This window comes from Cherax quadricarinatus, chromosome 41 (assembly GCF_038502225.1).
Source record: "Cherax quadricarinatus isolate ZL_2023a chromosome 41, ASM3850222v1, whole genome shotgun sequence".
Taxonomy (NCBI): Eukaryota; Metazoa; Arthropoda; class Malacostraca; order Decapoda; family Parastacidae; genus Cherax; species Cherax quadricarinatus.
The window spans coordinates 2,306,645-2,326,219 of NC_091332.1; the positions used below are offsets into that span (position 1 = coordinate 2,306,645).

At 38.9% G+C, this 19,575-nt stretch overlaps 1 protein-coding gene across 1 annotated transcript in view; it reads right to left on the bottom strand.

Moving 5' to 3' along the window:
- LOC128695856 (zwei Ig domain protein zig-8) overlaps positions 1–19,575 on the bottom strand; it is a 317,928-nt gene that overhangs the window by 138,038 nt on the left and 160,315 nt on the right. Inside the window, exon 3 of the mRNA XM_053786752.2 lies at positions 9,464–9,490. Within this exon, the coding sequence (XP_053642727.1) occupies positions 9,464–9,490 (27 nt within the window). The remainder of the gene's footprint in view (positions 1–9,463; positions 9,491–19,575) is intronic.

Below are 19,575 nucleotides of genomic sequence, written 5' to 3' on the forward strand. Positions count from 1 at the left end.
GTTGTTGTGGTTGTTGTTGTGGTTGTTGTGGTTGTTGGGGTAGTTGTTGTGGTTGTTGTGGTTGTTGTTGTGGTTGTTGTGGTTGTTGTGGTTGTTGTTGTGGTTGTTGTGGTTGTTGTGGTTGTTGGGGTGGTTGTTGTGGTTGTGGTTGTTGAGGTTGTTGTGGTTGTTGTAGTTGTTGTAGTTGTTGTGGTTGTTGTTGTTGTAGTTGTTGTAGTTGTTGTGGTTGTTGGGGGTGGTTGTTGTGGTTGTTGGGGGTGGTTGTTGTGGTTGTTGTGGTTGTTGGGGTGGTTGTTGTGGTTGTTGGGGTGGTTGTTGTGGTTGTTGTGGTTGTTGGGGTGATTGTTGTGGTTGTTGGGGTGGTTGTTGTGGTTGTTGGGAAGGTTGTTGTGGTTGTTGGTGTAGTTGTTGTGGTTGTTGGTGTGGTTGTTGTGGTTGTTGGTGTGGTTGTTGTGGTTGTTGGTGTGGTTGTTGTGGTTGTTGTGGTTATTGTGGTTATTGTAGTTGTTGTGGTTGTTGTGGTTGTTGGGGTGGCTGTTGTGGTTGTTGTGGTTGTTGTGGTTGTTGGGGTGGCTGTTGTGGTTGTTGTGGTTGTTGTGGTTGTTGTGGTTGCTGGGGTGGCTGTTGTGGTTGTTGTGGTTGTTGAGGTTGTTGTGGTTGTTGTAGTTATTGTAGTTGTTGTTGTTGTGGTTGTTGTGGTTGTTGGGGGTGGTTGTTGTGGTTGTTGGGGTGGTTGTTGTGGTTGTTGGGGTGATTGTTGTGGTTGTTGGGGTGGTTGTTGTGGTTGTTGTCGTTGTTGGGATGGTTGTTGTGGTTGTTGTGGTTGTTGGTGTAGTTGTTGTGGTTGTTGGTGTGGTTGTTGTGGTTGCTGGTGTGGTTGTTGTGGTTGTTGGGGTGGTTGTTGTGGTTGTTGGGGTAGTTATTGTGGTTGTTGGGGTGGATGTTGTGGTGGTGGTTAGGGGTGGTTGTTGTGATTGTTGGGGTAGTTGTTGTGGTTGTTGTGGTTGTTGGGGGTGGTTGTTGTGGTTGTTGGGGTGGTTGTTGTGGTTGTTGTGGTTGTTGGGGTAGTTGTTGTGGTTGTTGGGGGTGGTTGTTGTGGTTGTTGGGGTGGTTGTTGTGGTTGTTGGAGTGGTTGTTGTGGTTGTTGAGGTGGTTGTTGTGGTTGTTGTGGTTGTTTGGGTGGTTGTTGTGGTTGTTGGGGTGGTTGTTGTGGTTGTTGGGGTAGTTATTGTGGTTGTTGGGGTGGATGTTGTGGTGGTGGTTAGGGGTGGTTGTTGTGATTGTTGGGGTAGTTGTTGTGGTTGTTGTGGTTGTTGGGGGTGGTTGTTGTGGTTGTTGGGGTGGTTGTTGTGGTTGTTGGGGTGGTTGTTGTGGTTGTTGGGGGTGGTTGTTGTGGTTGTTGGGGTGGTTGTTGTGGTTGTTGGGTGGTTGTTGTGGTTGTTGAGGTGGTTGTTGTGGTTGTTTGGGTGGTTGTTGTGGTTGTTGGGGTGATTGGTGTGGTTGTTGGGGTGGTTGTTGTGGTTGTTGGGGTGGTTGTTGTGGCTGGTGGATGTGGTTGGTGTGGTTGTAAGGAGTAGTTGTTATAGTTGGTTGTTGTGGTTGTTGTGGTTGTTGTGGTTGTTAGGGGTGGTTGGTGTGGTTGCTGGGGGTGGTTGTTGTGATTGTTGGGTGTGGTTGATGTGGTTGGTGTGGTTGGTGGGAGTAGTTGTTACAGTTGATGGGGTGGTTGTCTTGACTGATGGTATAGTTATCGTGGCTGATAGAGTGGCTGTCGTGATTAACATGATAGTTATCGTGGCTGATAGAGTGGCTGTCGTGATTAACATGATAGTTGTCGTGGTTGATAGAGTGGCTGTCGTGATTAACGTGATAGTTGTCGTGGTTGATGGGGTGGTTGTCGTAGGTGGAGCTGGATTGGTTACTGTGTCAGGTATTGACCAGAACACCTCACAAAAATCCGAGTGAATATTTCACATTAGTCAGCAAGTTAATCACGCACCTGATCACTCCTAATGCATTTCTCTTTGTTAATAACTAAATTACTAAGAATTAAGATACATCTAATAAATAAATGATTTATTATTTTATAAATTATTCAGATGAAGGTTTTACGAAACAATTAAATTATTAAACTTTAATGTAGTTTTTTGTTACCAAGTTTATCTAAGCTGGAGTTTATAATATGCTTGAACCAGCTTGGGTTGTTGCAACTTGGCTCTGATTGTGAAGTTTCAACTTGGATCTGATTGGGTAATTTCAGCTTGGATCTGATTGGGTAATTTCAGCTTGGATCTGATTGGGTTGTTGCAACTTGGCTCTGATTGGGTTGTTGCAACTTGGCTCTGATTGGGTTATTGCAACTTGGCTCTGATTGGGTTATTGCAACTTGGCTCTGATTGGGTTGTTGCAACTTGGCTCTGATTGGGTTGTTGCAACTTGGCTCTGATTGGGTTGTTGCAACTTGGCTCTGATTTGCTTGTTGCAAATTGGGCATGATTTTGTAGTTTAAACTTGGATCGGATTGGGTAAGTTCAGCTTGGCTCTGATTGGATTGTTGCAACTTGACTCTTATTGGGTTATTGCAAGTTGGCTCTGATTTGGTAATTTCAGCTTGAATCTGATTTCGTTGTTGCAACTTGGCTCTGATTGGGTTCTTGCAACTTGGCTCTGATTGGGTTGTTGCAACTTGGCTCTGATTGGGTGGTTGCAACTTGGCTCTGATTGTGTGAATGAGAATGTCAACATTAACTTTGAATGATGGAGCCCATTCTCCAAGACCAGAGTAAGTGATCAACTTTGAATGCACAAACACAGACAGACAGAAACACACACACACACACACACACACACACACACACACACACACACACACACACACACACACACACAGAGGAAGTGGAATAGTCTGGCAAGTGAGGTAGTGGAGGCAGGAGCCACACATAGTTTTAAGAGGCGGGGCCAGGAGCTGACTCTCAACCCCTGCAGCCACAAATAAGTGAGTACAAATACGTGAGTACACACAATGCTCTAAGAAGCTCGAACATCAACAAAAATAAAAGCAACTCCACCTGGACTTCGACATACGCTAATACACATTATTTTAATCGCTAGTTCATCTTTTTTTTTTTACTAAAGACGGGCCACCACAAAATTATTTCGTTGACTCACACAAATTTAGGTCCTGAACTCGGGAGAAAGTTATGTGATGGCTACTAAAATATTCCTTTCGTAAAACGTGGCATGAGTTAAACATTCCATTATAATACACACGCCGTATCTTCAACATTCCTTTATGAACATACTCCATTATTTGAAGATGTTTATATAATGTGGGTCACCACTTAAATATTCCTTGATAACACTATCTATTTTCCACCTTTGAGGAAGCCTTACCTATTTCTCCCTTCAAGGGGTTACCTTGATGCTAGTGATAAGTAACTGATCCAAGGATCTGGAGCTTCCCACCAGTCCTTGGATCAAATCTGATTACCTTACATTCATCAGGTGCTGTATAAACCCCCCGTACATGTTTACAGCTTCCCCGTGAATAATAATAATATTAATAATAATAATACTAATAATAATAATAATAATAATAATAATAATAATAATAATAATAATAATAGCCAATTTGTAAACATTTGAAATTATTATTATTATTATAATCAAGGGGGAAGCGCTAAACCCGGAGGATTATACAGCGCCTGGGGGGGGGATGTGGAAGGCATTCAGGCTTAATTCGGGGAACTGGAGCACAGATCCAATTCCCTAAATCAAGAGCCCCTCACCAACATCAAGGAACCTTCCTTGAGGGGACCATAAACATTTGAAAGGCTTCGGTTTCACACTCGTATGACTGGATGATTATTTTCTTCCTGTCAATAATAATAATGATAATAATAGCAATAATATATCATTCAGTTTACATGTCGGCTGTCAGCCGCCTCTCTCAGTACAAGAACACACTGAAAGCGAGTTAGTGTTAGTCTGTCAGGTGTAGAAGCCTTCTCATTTGAGAGTGTCAATTAACACATGTGCCTGAGGGTCTATTCAATGGAAAGTCAATTAAGGGGAAACAGTAGCAGCCCATAGAGCGAGTAATACATGAACAGATGTGTCCGGACACCCACACAAATGGCAATCAATTAACCGGTCTAAATTAATGGTCATCAGAGCAGGAAATAATGACAGTTCTGCCTCAATACTTTTATGAGTATTAACTTTTTCACTAGTAGGCTAGAACAACAGGTAATAGACGCGTTTTCAAGACTGCTATTTACAACAGGTGATCGTTAATGAATATAAGTGAAGGCCTACACAACAATCAATAAGCCTATATCAAACTAATATTACACTACACTAATCTAATTTTTGGGTTAGGAATAGGCCTATCTGGAAACCAGGCATTGCTTGTCAGTCTGAGAGTTAATACAACAGGCAGTTAATCAAGAGATGTATCTGGAGGTGCACTGAACAAGCAATTAATTAGCGAGCTCCCTTGAGGTCCCGCATTAGCAGGTAGTCAATAAACAGGTATGTTTGAAGGACCAGACAACAGACAATTATGCAACAATGGCAGATGATGGTCTTACTCGATAATGGTCATATTAGATGATGGTTATAATAGTGAATGGTCATACTAGGCGATGGTCACAAACTACATCTCTCACTGTGCAGACGACTTGGCTCCAGCAGGGAGAAACAAGATTCTTCTCCAGACTGAGGAACTGCCCGCTTCAAACTATTACTCCTACTGACTCTGTATTTGACTGAAGAAGCCTACTGTGTAGGCGGAACGTTTCAACAATGAAGACATGCAACTGTTGCACATATGTCTTACTCATGGAATAGCATCCACCACTTGTAAATTCAAAAGGTACACAACTTTTGCTTCCTTTCCTATCCAGTTTCCAGCAGTGTGGTGCCGCTAAACCGCTGTGAAATGCTAGAGGAAATATCTTAAGTGATTACCAGCAGGAGACTTACCCACTGGCGGTCCTGGCCAGGTAAAACCTTTCCAACTATTACAGAAAATTGCCGTGGGATATCTTACATTTTCTTTAAGAAAGCCACTACTTGTGTAAGCTTTACTTGATTTTCTCCTCTTTGTACATTTGCTTACCGCTTTCATTCTATGTTTTACCTTGCGTGGCTGAAATGTTCTGCAATTTGTATACCACCAGTCAGGGATAATTTAATGTATAAAGGTCAACACGCAGTGTATATACACAAAGATACACATCTCTTGGTATATATACCCTTGATTATAAGATGTCATTTAGCCTGCAGTGCGGCTCACGTATTTTAAATCTCTGAAATCTTGCGAGGAATGCTGATGAAATTCAATGTTTTCCATCACCAGGATTAAAATTTGCTTATGACTGCCTTTTATTATTTTGGTATGTTTTTATTCGTATGTGCTTTATTAGCCTGGAAATCCTATATGCAATGTCGAGGATTGCTTTATTGAATTTAAGGCTTGGGTGAGTACAGGGGGGTTATTAAGGTTGTATATCATCAGTCATGGTTAATTTAATGTATAAAACAGAGAGCCAAGTGTATATACACTTAGAAATACATATCCTTCGGTATGTATACACTCAGAGATACAGATCTCTCAATGTTTATACTCTTGATCGGGAACGAGAGAATTTGTTCCAATTTCCTTGCTCCTTTCCCAAATTTCGTGAACTGCCTTGCACCGCTCGACTCCAACACCCCACAACGACACCCCACACCCCACAACGACACCCCCACACCCCACAACGACACCCCACAACGACACCCCACACCCCCCACCCCACACCCCCACCATACTCAACATAGGTTGTCATAGAGGCTCTTACATCAGGTTTAAAGTGAGTTATGGTCAAGGAGGTCCATTAAGTGGAGAGCCTTGCTACTCTGACATTATTTTGTTATTATGTTGCGTACCCGGCCGCTCTCAACACACAGGGGGCACTACCAGCCTCTCTCAGCACAAAGAGGGCACTACCCGCCTCTGTCAGCCTAGTGGGGCGCTACCCACCTCTCTTAGCTCAAGGGGAAGGGGCGCTACCCCCCTCCTCCTCCTCTCTCAGCTCAGATGAGACAGGCGCTGTCCTCTCAGCTCAGATGAGAGGGGCACTCTCCTCTCAGCTCAGGGGTTGAGAGGCAGTACCTTTATCTCCTCTCAGCTCAGAGAAAAGGGGCAGGACATTTATCAGATCCTTAACTTGCCCACGAGACATTGTCTGCGACACCCCAGAAAAAAGAAACGCATTTGCCATAATTCATTCAGTAGCAATCTTTGTGTGGTCCATTTGGAATATGGCGACGAAAGCACACAGTTTTAGGGAAAAAATGCCAATATATATATATATATATATATATATATATATATATATATATATATATATATATATATATATATATATATATATATATTATGTACCATAACATATGAAAGAATACTGTAAATACTTCAAGAACACTGTAAATATTACAAGAATACTGTAAATATTGCAAGAAAGCTGTAAATCTCTCATGAATACTCTAAATACTGTAAGAATGACAAACAAGAGTGTAATGCCAGGAAGACATCTTGAGCAGAGAAAGAACTGAAGTTGGACTACAGCTTAAAGTAGAGGAGAAAAGAGTACATCTACGTGATGAAGTACCACTGTACCACTGGGATACTTCATTACATGGAACAATTGTACCACTGCGACACTTCATTATAAAGAGCAACTGCGCCACTGCAACACTGCAGGATAAAGATTCACTGGAAGACGTATCCAAGAACACACACTTTGTCTCTGGATAATAGTATGTGGTTGAAAGTAAACTTTTCAAACTTTGGGACTTGGGTGGTGTCTAAAGTCAATGTAGACTTTGGGACGTGGGTGGAGTCTAAAGTCAATGCAGACTTTGGGACGTGGGTGGTGTTTGGGACTACGTGGGACGTGGTGTCTAAAGTCAATGCAGACTTTGGGACGTGGGTGGTGTCTAAAGTCAATGCAGACTTTGGGACGTGGGTGGTGTCTAAAGTCAATGCAGACTTTGGGACGTGGGTGATGTCTAAAGTCAATGCAGACTTTGGGACGTGGGTGGTGTCTAAAGTCAATGCAGACTTTGGGACGTGGGTGGCGTCTAAAGTCATTGCAAACTTTGGACCGTGAGTGATGTTTAAAGTCTTGCAAATGTGGGCGATGTTTAGTCTCACGAAATCTTTCGTGAGTTAAACATAAAATCCCTCAAAGAAATAAAATGACTCTTGTTTTCCCTCTTCACAAAAGAGCAACAAAGAGCTGGAACTCCTTTGTCCTTAACAAAATGCTCTCTCACTCTCTGTTTGCTATCCTGTCTTGCTTTTTGTCTCTAAACAAACCTAACTCTCTCGCTCTCTCTCTCTATAAAATCGCTGCCTTCAAAGGCTTTCCAGACTCTCACTTTTTTACAAAGGCTTTCCAGACTCTCGCTTTTTTACAAAGGCTTTCCAGACTCTCACTTTTTTTACAAAGGCTTTCCAGACTCTCGCTTTTTTACAAAGGCTTTCCAGACTCTCGCTTTTTTACAAAGGCTTTCCTTACTATGCTCGTAAATAATCTCTGGGAAGAACAAATGATATGTAGAATCCGGGTTCCATTATTTTTGCCTACGGTAAGGGAAACGACAGGATAACGGAGATGAATGACACTAGTCTCTGTAAATATTGAAGTTTTTCACAGTTTTCTGAGTCGAACTCAGAGTCTGGTGATAGAAGTCGCTGTAGGCGAGGGGTGATGCGGCTGTACGGGCCCGACGCAGACGAAAACACAAACGTACATGAATAAATGCACACGTACATGAACGGGTAAGCGCAGAGTAAGCTTCTACGCATCTATGACCTTTTTTTTTTCCACCAACTAGCTTATTTTATCAACTATTGATGCTCCGTCGTCAAAGTTGTCCTCACTTCATATACCCTCTCTGCTTTTACTCGTTATTTTTTTAACATTATTGGAATCTCCTTTCCTACTTTCTCTCTACCACATTTGAACCTGACTTTCTCCACTTTCTTTCCCACTTTCAACCCCCCATATTACACCAGCTGTTTATTCTCACCCTTATTGTCACCATTCATTCTCACTCAGTCGTTCGTCAGACAGTTACAGGCACTCCAGACACTGAGACCGAATCAAATTTACAACTAAGTCACAATCAACACTCTTTGAATAATATTTCGATCCGTTTTAAGCCATTATTAAATCGCGCCTGCATATATGCACCACAATTGAACGGAACATCATCCCAGAATTTGGTTAGTTGCGTCCTCTATTATTATCTACGTTACTAGAACAATAAATTCTTAATTATATATATATATATATATATATATATATATATATATATATATATATATATATATATATATATGAGTGAATTTGAACTTATACACACATACACATATAATATATGTATATATATATATATATATATATATATATATATATATATATATATATATATATATATATATATATATATATATATATATATATATATATATATATATATAGGTATATATATATATATATATATATATATATATATATATATATATATATATAGGTATATATATATATATATATATATATATATATATATATATATATATATATATATATATATATATATATATATATATATATATATATATATGCAATAAGATCACAGTAAACAGGTGATTTCAGAATATGCAAAATAACCACTCTGAAAGAATAGAGAAATTCCAAGCGCTTTCGTGACTACTCACATTATCAAGGATAACGTGAGTAGTCACGAAAGCGCTTGGAATTTCTCTGTTCTTTCAGAGTGGTTGTTTTGCATATATATATATATATATATATATATATATATATATATATATATATATATATATATATAGATATATATATATATATATATATATATATATATATATATATATATGTCGTGCCGAATATGTAAAACTGGTCAATTAGCAAGAACTCATTTAAAATTAAGTCCTTTCTGAAATTTTCTTTTATATATTTAAAGATATATTTTTTTCATTAATGTTAATGTAAAAATTTTTAATTTTGCACCAAAAGAATCTTAGAAAACTTACCTAACCTTGTTATAACAAGAACAATTTATTTTAGCCTAACTCAACTAAATATATTTTAGATTTGTTTACAATAATTTAATACTAAACAAACACAATGAAATATATTTTTTTCGTTAGGTTCAGAATGATTTTGGCGAAATTATTGCATACACAAATTTTCACTTGTCCTATATGGCAAGATGAACGTTGCTATTTAAGCCAAGATCGCAACTTCTGCCTATTCAGCGCGACATATATATATATATATATATATATATATATATATATATATATATATATATATATATATATATATATATATATATATATATATATGAGGAAAATCTAGGGACTGGTCACAGGGTACACACTTACCTGCACTTCTACCATTCCGAGAAATAACTGTAAAGAAATGAGAAAATAATTTAGGTAATAAGTGCATCCAATTATTTTTCTTAAATTTGAATGTTATTTTTTTACTACTATTGAGGACAGAGAAAGATGCCGAAATAGTCTTACCCCCTGCATATATTCAACGGTAAAATACCCCCGTACCTCCCCCCCCCCCGACCCCCCCAAAATATCAGATTACAGGTATGACGGTGAGCGTAACGTAGTTGTGTGTCTCGGTAAATTTTCCATACGACACTTCGTAAAACTGGTATAGCTTGCTTAGAGGCAGGTTGGCCGTCAGTTCCCGATCAGCCAGGCTGTGGTTCGTACGTTGGACTACGTGCTGCCAACAGCAACAACCTGGTTGATCAGGCCCTGATTCATCGGGAGGCATCAGTCACTAACAAAAGTGAAGGATGGGAGAAATAAGGTGATAACGCTAACTTAATGTTGATAAATGAGAGAAATACTTTAGCAACGTTTGGCTCAAGGAGAGTCGAACCGTCGTCTCGAGTTTCTTCTCTAAAGTGTAGGTTGTTAGTGAGTTATGTCCCTGGCATCGTTCCTACCACGGTATTGTGACATCCACGGTATTGTGACAGCCATGGTGTTGTGACAACCATGGTGTTGTGACAACCACGGTATTGTGACAACCATGGTGTTGTGACAACCATGGTGTTGTGACATCCACGGTATTGTGACAGCCATGGTGTTGTGACAACCATGGTGTTGTGACAACCACGGTATTGTGACAACCATGGTGTTGTGACAACCATGGTGTTGTGACAACCATGGTGTTGTGACAACCACGGTGTTGTGACAACCACGGTATTGTGACAACCATAGTGTTGTGACAACCATGGTGTTGTGACAACCATGGTTTTGTGACAACCACGGTATTGTGACAACCATAGTGTTGTGACAACCATGGTGTTGTGACAACCATGGTTTTGTGACAACCACGGTATTGTGACATCCACGGTATTGTGACAACCATGGTGTTGTGACAACCATGGTGTTGTGACAACCACGGTATTGTGACAACCATGGTGTTGTGACAACCATGGTGTTGTGACAACCATGGTGTTTTGACAACCATGGTGTTGTGACAACGACGGTATTGTGACAACCACGGTATTGTGACAACCATGGTGTTGTGACAACCATGGTATTGTGACATCCACGGTATTGTGACAACCATGGTGTTGTGACAACCATGGTGTTGTGACAACCATGGTATTGTGACAACCATGGTATTGTGACAACCACGGTATTGTGACAACCATGGTGTTGTGACAACCATGGTGTTGTGACAACCACGGTATTGTGACATCCACGGTATTGTGATAACCATGGTGTTGTGACAACCATGGTTTTGTGACAACCATGGTGTTGTGACAACCATGGTGTTGTGACAACCACGGTATTGTGACAACCATGGTGTTGTGACAACCATGGTGTTGTGACAACCACGGTATTGTGACAACCATGGTGTTGTGACAACCATGGTGTTGTGACAACCATGGTTTTGTGACAACCACGGTATTGTGACATCCACGGTATTGTGACATCCACGGTATTGTGACAACCATGGTGTTGTGACAACCATGGTGTTGTGACAACCACGGTATTGTGACATCCACGGTATTGTGACAACCATGGTGTTGTGACAACCATGGTTTTGTGACAACCACGGTATTGTGACATCCACGGTATTGTGACATCCACGGTATTGTGACAACCATGGTGTTGTGACAACCATGGTTTTGTGACAACCATGGTGTTGTGACAACCATGGTTTTGTGACAACCATGGTGTTGTGACAACCATGGTGTTGTGACAACCATGGTGTTGTGACAACCACGGTATTGTGACACCCATGGTGTTGTGACAACCACGGTATTGTGACAACCATGGTGTTGTGACAACCATGGTGTTGTGACAACCACGGTATTGTGACAACCATGGTGTTGTGACAACCATGGTGCTGTGAAAACCATGGTGTTTTGACAACCATGGTGTTGTGACAACCACGGTATTGTGACAACCACGGTATTGTGACATCCACGGTTTTGTCTCAGCCACAGTATAGTGACCTAATTTTCGACAGTCTCCTCTAAGCTACCAGTAAAACAGAAGACATTAACTACAGCGTCAGCTGCAGTTCTGACGTGTAGACAAGCCACCTCATACAGACATATTTATCGTAGCCAGAGTTCAGGAACTGAAACTGTTATTTTAGTACCTGTATCTTAAGTTAACACTTTCTTGCCCACTTTCTTCAACTTGTCAGCAGTTATTTGCCTTTTCTTTAATAAATTAATATGTATGTTTTCTCTTACATAAATGTATGAGAAAATAAATCACACTTTCTTTTATCTTTTTTTATTTGGTAAATTGGGATACCTAAGTAATATGATACAGTTCTATATTAATCCTAATCTAAACATCATGGGTAGTTTTAGAGTGGGAATAAAAGCTGGCTATGTTTCCTGTGTTCTCGGTGCCATATGCCAGCTTGTGTGTATGATACAGCTGATGAGGCTGGAGAAGTGTCTTATTCTTGCACAGTGTCTTCCAGCATTACAACTGGCAGTGATGTATTCCAAGTCTCCCTCAGATCAATACTATAGTGGCAGCGTGTGTGCCTCGCGGCTGTTAGCCTCTCCCACTCCCTCTCTTCGCTGCCTTGTAGAGGAATAGCATTTGAATACTTGAATGCATAATAAATAAGGTCTCAACGAGAGCTAGAAGGTCGATGAGTCGCCGGGTAAAAGGGAGTAACCATGTAGGCAAGATGCGTTTCGGCTTTGTTTCTCCCTGGTACATTACGAGGCCTCTGGTTTAGTTTTAACAGCGCTGATGCTCACTGGCTCTGAGGACTATTGGTTTATCTGGCTCATTCTGATTTTGGCTTGAAAGGCAAGAGAGATGGCGACAGGTGAAGTAGTTAGACACTTATTGTTGGAAAAAACTATGCAGGATGCTTTGCTGTAAGTGTTCTGTGTACCACAATACTACTCTTACCCTACACTCTCTGTTGTCACAAAGACTGGTTCATCCGTCACTACTCCACGCTTACGCAGTTCCTCGCATGGGGGAGCCACCTCATAAAACCAGCTGGGAAACTTTGTCGCTCTGGCTTAGCTGTAACACCCGAAAAGATTTTTAACAGTCTTTTCTGGAGGAAATTCTTAACAAGAGAAGCATGTCGGGAGTGAGCTTAAATTGGATTCCTGCGAAGTTCGTTTACTTTTCAGAGATGCTATGTGGTGCGGGTAGCGAGAAATGGCCTCCTTGTCCTTGGGTTGGCTGGTTCATTAACCCGAGGTCGCATAATTACGTTGCTTGAAGTGAGCCCGTCTAGCTAGCGGTTGGATAGTCGCCCGACTAATTGCCGGATATTGAAGCCGCGTCAAGACCTCGCATATTACCGGAGAGACTGATGAGGGGGAGGGGGTGTCGGTAGTCCTTCTAAAGTAATTATCTTTCAAGGAAACTCATCTGTTTTGATGTTAACCTTGCTCAGGGAAACTGCTAGATAACTGAAGCTTCCGCCAAGCTAATAGCTTAGTAAACTTAACACAAGCAGAGTCATCCAGACACATTTCTTGCAACGTGGGAGACTTAAACACCAACTTTGTTTCATGATTCACGCATGTGTATGTAATTATGCTGAATTTGAAAGCGAGATATAATGAAGTTATGTGTCTTGTAGGCTTCTCCTCTTGCTTATATCAACAAACTAATTCATAGCACGCGTTTCTCTCTCTCTTTCTCTCTCTCTCTCTCTCTCTCTCTCTCTCTCTCTCTCTCTCTCTCTCTCTCTCTCTCTCTCTCTCTCTCTCTATCTATCTATCTATCTATCTATCTATTTATCTCTCTTCCTGTGTATGTATGTATGTATGTATGTATGTATATGAATGTGTATATATACATACATACATATATATATATATATATATATATATATATATATATATATATATATATATATATATATATAATATATATATATATATATATATATATATATATATATATATATATATATATATATATATATATATATAAATATATATATATATATATATATATATATATATATATATATATATATATGTGTGTGTGTGTGTGTGTGTGTGTGTGTGTGTGTGTGTGTGTGTGTGTGCTCACCTAGTTGAGGTTGCGGGGGTTGAGTCCGAGCTCCTGGCCCCGCCTCTTCACTGATCGCTACTAGGTCACTCTCCCCGAGCCGTGAGCTTTATCATACCTCTGCTTAAAGCTATGTATGGATCCTGCCTCCACTACATCGCTTCCCAAACTATTCCACTTACTGACTACTCTGTGGCTGAAGAAATACTTCCTAACATCCCTGTGATTCATCTGTGTCTTTAGCTTCCAACTGTGTCCCCTTGTTACTGTGTCCAAACTCTGGAACATCCTGTCTTTGTCCACCTTGTCAATTCCCCTCAGTATTTTGTATGTCGTTATCATGTCCCCCCTATCTCTCCTGTCCTCCAGTGTCGTCAGGTTGATTTCCCTTAACCTCTCCTCGTAGGACATACCTCTTAGCTCTGGGACTAGTCTTGTTGCAAACCTTTGCACTTTCTCTAGTTTCTTTACGTGCTTGGCTAGGTGTGGGTTCCAAACTGGTGCCGCATACTCCAATATGGGCCTAACGTATACGGTGTACAGGGTCCTGAACGATTCCTTATTAAGATGTCGGAATGCTGTTCTGAGGTTTGCTAGGCGCCCATATGCTGCAGCAGTTATTTGGTTGATGTGCGCTTCAGGAGATGTGCCTGGTGTTATACTCACCCCAAGATCTTTTTCCTTGAGTGAGGTTTGTAGTCTCTGACCCCCTAGACTGTACTCCGTCTGCGGCCTTCTTTGCCCTTCCCCAATCTTCATGACTTTGCACTTGGTGGGATTGAACTCCAGGAGCCAATTGCTGGACCAGGTCTGCAGCCTGTCCAGATCCCTTTGTAGTTCTGCCTGGTCTTCGATCGAGTGTATTCTTCTCATCAACTTCACGTCATCTGCAAACAGGGACACCTCAGAGTCTATTCCTTCCGTCATGTCGTTCACAAATACCAGAAACAGCACTGGTCCTAGGACTGACCCCTGCGGGACCCCGCTGGTCACAGGTGCCCACTCTGACACCTCGCCACGTACCATGACTCGCTGCTGTCTTCCTGACAAGTATTCCCTGATCCATTGTAGTGCCTTCCCTGTTATCCCTGCTTGGTCCTCCAGTTTTTGCACCAATCTCTTGTGTGGAACTGTGTCAAACGCCTTCTTGCAGTCCAATGTGTGTGTGTGTGTGTGCGTGTGTGTGTGTGTTTGTGTAAGTACATTCACCATCATTCATTCAATAGCCATCTTGACATTCATTAACTGTCTTCTTGAACTGTCATATTCACACATATAACTAAATTCACATTTTTATAACCAGATTTAAAAAAAAATAAATAATGTATATTTAATACCAGACAGAATAAATAATTTTTTTCGTGAATTTGAGTTAAACGCGATTTAATTTCAAACGAATGGGTGGCCAGCTTTCATTAAATGTCCGAGTGTGTGAGACTTGTTCATTTTGACGATATTCAATGAGAGGACACTCTGACTTGTATATTTTAAGCGTGAAGAGCTCTTCCCTGGAGCATCGCCTTTGTCACTCTGGTGTCCACTGTAATGCAGGTTTAAAAACCTCAATTCTGGTTTAGAGAGTCTCTAATTTTCCAGACAATTTTTTTTTTTATCGGTCATCGACCCTCTCAACATTCCCATTATCATCGTCATCAGTCAAAAAAGTATTTTTTTTTTAGTTTCCCATTATCTTTATCTTTTTTTACACATGTTGCTTATGTAATGATCATTCTTGGTAAAACGAGACTTCAGAAATTTGGTTTTGACTTCAATTTCAAGTTGCAGGGATCAACTTTAAGTTACTATAAAGTTGACAAAATCAAAATCAAAACTGAGTATAAAAAAACCCAACTATGACACCTTGTGAGCAATTTTACCATAATTTTGCTTAGAAGTGATATAGATATATTCTTGACAGGGCGAGTGAAAGAGATTTTTGCAATGGCTACTATCGTGGAAGAGGTTGAAAAATATATACATACTTGCTTTACGATGTTTTACGTCGTGAATAACGACCTTTTATAGATGTCACAGACATGTAAAGCACAGCAAGGTATATCTTGTTACTTATAGGTTACAGAAGTGTGAAGTATAACAAGGTATATCTTGTTACTTATAGGTTACAGACATGTGAAGTATAACAAGGTATATCTTGTTACTTATAGGTTACAGACATGTGAAGTATAACAAGGTATATCTTGTTACTTATAGGTTACAGACATGTGAAGTATAACAAGGTATATCTTGTTACTTATAGGTTACAGACATGTGAAGTATAACAAGGTATATCTTGTTACTTATAGGTTACAGACATGTGAAGTATAACAAGGTATATCTTGTTACTTATAGGTTACAGACATGTGAAGTATAACAAGGTATATCTTGTTACTTATAGGTTACAGACATGTGAAGTATAACAAGGTATATCTTGTTACTTATAGGTTACAGACATGTGAAGTATAACAAGGTATATCTTGTTACTTATAGGTTACAGACATGTGAAGTATAACAAGGTATATCTTGTTACTTATAGGTTACAGACATGTGAAGTATAACAAGGTATATCTTGTTACTTATAGGTTACAGACATGTGAAGTATAACAAGGTATATCTTGCTACTTATAGATAACAGACATGTGCAGCATAGCAAGGTATATCCTGTTACTTATAGACGACAGACATGTAAAGCATAGCAAGACATAGCCTGTGCATATCAAGATGGCTACAAAGTGTTTCATTTTGACCTGTGTCAGCTACTTGTCGGTTCAATATCTCTTATATCAACCAGTTGATGGTGGAAACAAGTGTTAGCAACTTGCTATTGTATTACTCTCTCTCTCTTGCATCCCTTCATTCTCGTCTGCCTGTCTCTCTTTTCCACTCTTATTCAGCATCATTATTCTCTTCTTTATTTATGTTAGCATTGTTATTATTATGTAATTAATAATAGTAGCAAGATTATTATTATTATTATTATCATAGTTGCCATTTTTATTATTATAATTGCTATTATTATTATTAATTATTATTATTATTATTATTATTATTATTATTATTATTATTATTATTATTATTATTATTATTATTATCGTTATCATATTTGCCATTATTATTATTATTATCGTTATCATATTTGCCATTATTATTATTCATATTTATATTTATTCATTTATTTTATATTTATTCATTTATTTACTTCATCTGCCATGAACAATCATCCAGAGTAAAAAAAAAAATATGCTCGTAACTCATGTTAATTAAATTTCTCTTAATAACTCGTGTAATTGTAAATTCTCTCTATAATTATCTCACTAATTGAAACACAAGTTCGGGAATTCATACGAAGATAAGATAATCTTAATGATAGGGATATTAGTTCTTTATTAGTGTTAAATCACGTCAGAAATATGGGTAATTTACTGGGAACTGGATGCACGGTAATTGAGTTGGAATAATGGGCAATATGTAAATAAATTGGGTTAATTTTGTTTAATCGATGGATAAATTAGCAAGCGGGGTAATTAGTTAAAGTGATAATGACGGTGATTACGGTAGAAGAATAGTTTGGAATGTGTTTTTAACAAGGGGGAGAGGGGCGGAGGGGGTTTCAGCCCCCTCATCCAGGATGGTGGCACTCATCACACAAGGGGTCATCTTCCCTGGGGATGGGTGGGTGCCAACCTACCGCTCCTACTAGCTGGTGGGAAGGGGAGTGAATGGGGAGGAAGTGCCACTGCCAGGCCCTAAAATTTGAAATATTAGTGCCATCTGGGATGACGATTGATCACATTAATTTCGTAATAATTCTGTGACGGGAATTTGTCTCACTACTCTCATCCCTTATTCTAATTCATGATTGGCAAACTGGGATTTAGACTGAGAGTTTGAAACTGATCGGAAAAGTCGTTCATTGGTTATTGCCAGAATTCAGTGCTTTAAAGATTTAAAGATTTAAAGATTTAAAGATTTAAAGATTTAAAGATTTAAAGATTTAAAGATTTAAAGATTTAAAGATTTAAAGATTTAAAGATTTAAAGATTTAAAGATTTAAAGATCTTCATGTAACTATTATAAATTATGCTTCTAACTTCAAGTAACTTCTGTAAGTCATCTTTCTAACTTCAAGTAACTTCTGTAAGTCATCTTTCTAACTTCAAGTAACTCCTGTAAGTCATCTTTCTAATTTCAAGTAACTCCTGTAAGTCATCTTTCTAAAGTAACTTTAAAGTAAGTCATCTTCAAGTAACTTCTGTAAGTCATCTTTCTAACTTCAAGTAACTTCTGTAAGTCATCTTTCTAACTTCAAGTAACTCCTGTAAGTCATCTTTCTAATTTCAAGTAACTCCTGTAAGTCATCTTTCTAACTTCAAGTAACTCCTGTAAGTCATCTTTCTAATTTCAAGTAACTCCTGTAAGTCATCTTTCTAACTTCAAGTAACTCCTGTAAGTCATCTTTCTAACTTCAAGTAACTCCTGTAAGTCATCTTTCTAACTTCAAGTAACTCCTGTAAGTCATCTTTCTAACTTCAAGTAACTCCTGTAAGTCATCTTTCTAACTTCAAGTAACTCCTGTAAGTCATCTTTCTAACTTCAAGTAACTCCTGTAAGTCATCTTTCTAACTTCAAGTAACTCCTGTAAGTCATCTTTCTAACTTCAAGTAACTCCTGTAAGTCATCTTTCTAACTTCAAGTAACTCCTGTAAGTCATCTTTCTAACTTCAAGTAACTCCTGTAAGTCATCTTTCTAACTTCAAGTAACTCCTGTAAGTCATCTTTCTAACTTCAAGTAACTCCTGTAAGTCATCTTTCTAACTTCAAGTAACTCCTGTAAGTCATCTTTCTAACTTCAAGTAACTCCTGTAAGTCATCTTTCTAACTTCAAGTAACTCCTGTAAGTCATCTTTCTAACTTCAAGTAACTCCTGTAAGTCATCTTTCTAACTTCAAGTAACTCCTGTAAGTCATCTTTCTAACTTCAAGTAACTCCTGTAAGTCATCTTTCTAACTTCAAGTAACTCCTGTAAGTCATCTTTCTAACTTCAAGTAACTCCTGTAAGTCATCTTTCTAACTTCAAGTAACTTCTGTAAGTCATCTTTCTAACTTCAAGTAACTCCTGTAAGTCATCTTTCTAACTTCAAGTAACTCCTGTAAGTCATCTTTCTAACTTCAAGTAACTCCTGTAAGTCATCTTTCTAACTTCAAGTAACTCCTGTAAGTCATCTTTCTAACTTCAAGTAACTCCTGTAAGTCATCTTTCTGACTTCAAGTAACTCCTGTAAGTCATCTTTCTAACTTCAAGTAACTCCTGTAAGTCATCTTTCTAACTTCAAGTAACTCCTGTAAGTCATCTTTCTAACTTCAAGTAACTCCTGTAAGTCATCTTTCTAACTTCAAGTAACTCCTGTAAGTCATCTTTCTAACTTCAAGTAACTCCTGTAAGTCATCTTTCTAACTTCAAGTAACTTCTGTAAGTCATCTTTCTAACTTCAAGTAACTCCTGTAAGTCATCTTTCTAACTTCAAGTAACTCCTGTAAGTCATCTTTCTAACTTCAAGTAACTCCTGTAAGTCATCTTTCTAACTTCAAGTAACTCCTGTAAGTCATCTTTCTAACTTCAAGTAACTCCTGTAAGTCATCTTTCTAACTTCAAGTAACTCCTGTAAGTCATCTTTCTAACTTCAAGTAACTTCTGTAAGTCTGTAAGTCATCTTTCTAACTTCAAGTAACTCATCTGTAACTCCTGTAAGTCATCTTTCTAACTTCAAGTAACTCCTGTAAGTCATCTTTCTAACTTCAAGTAACTCCTGTAAGTCATCTTTCTAACTTCAAGTAACTCCTGTAAGTCATCTTTCTAACTTCAAGTAACTCCTGTAAGTCATCTTTCTAACTTCAAGTAACTCCTGTAAGTCATCTTTCTAACTTCAAGTAACTCCTGTAAG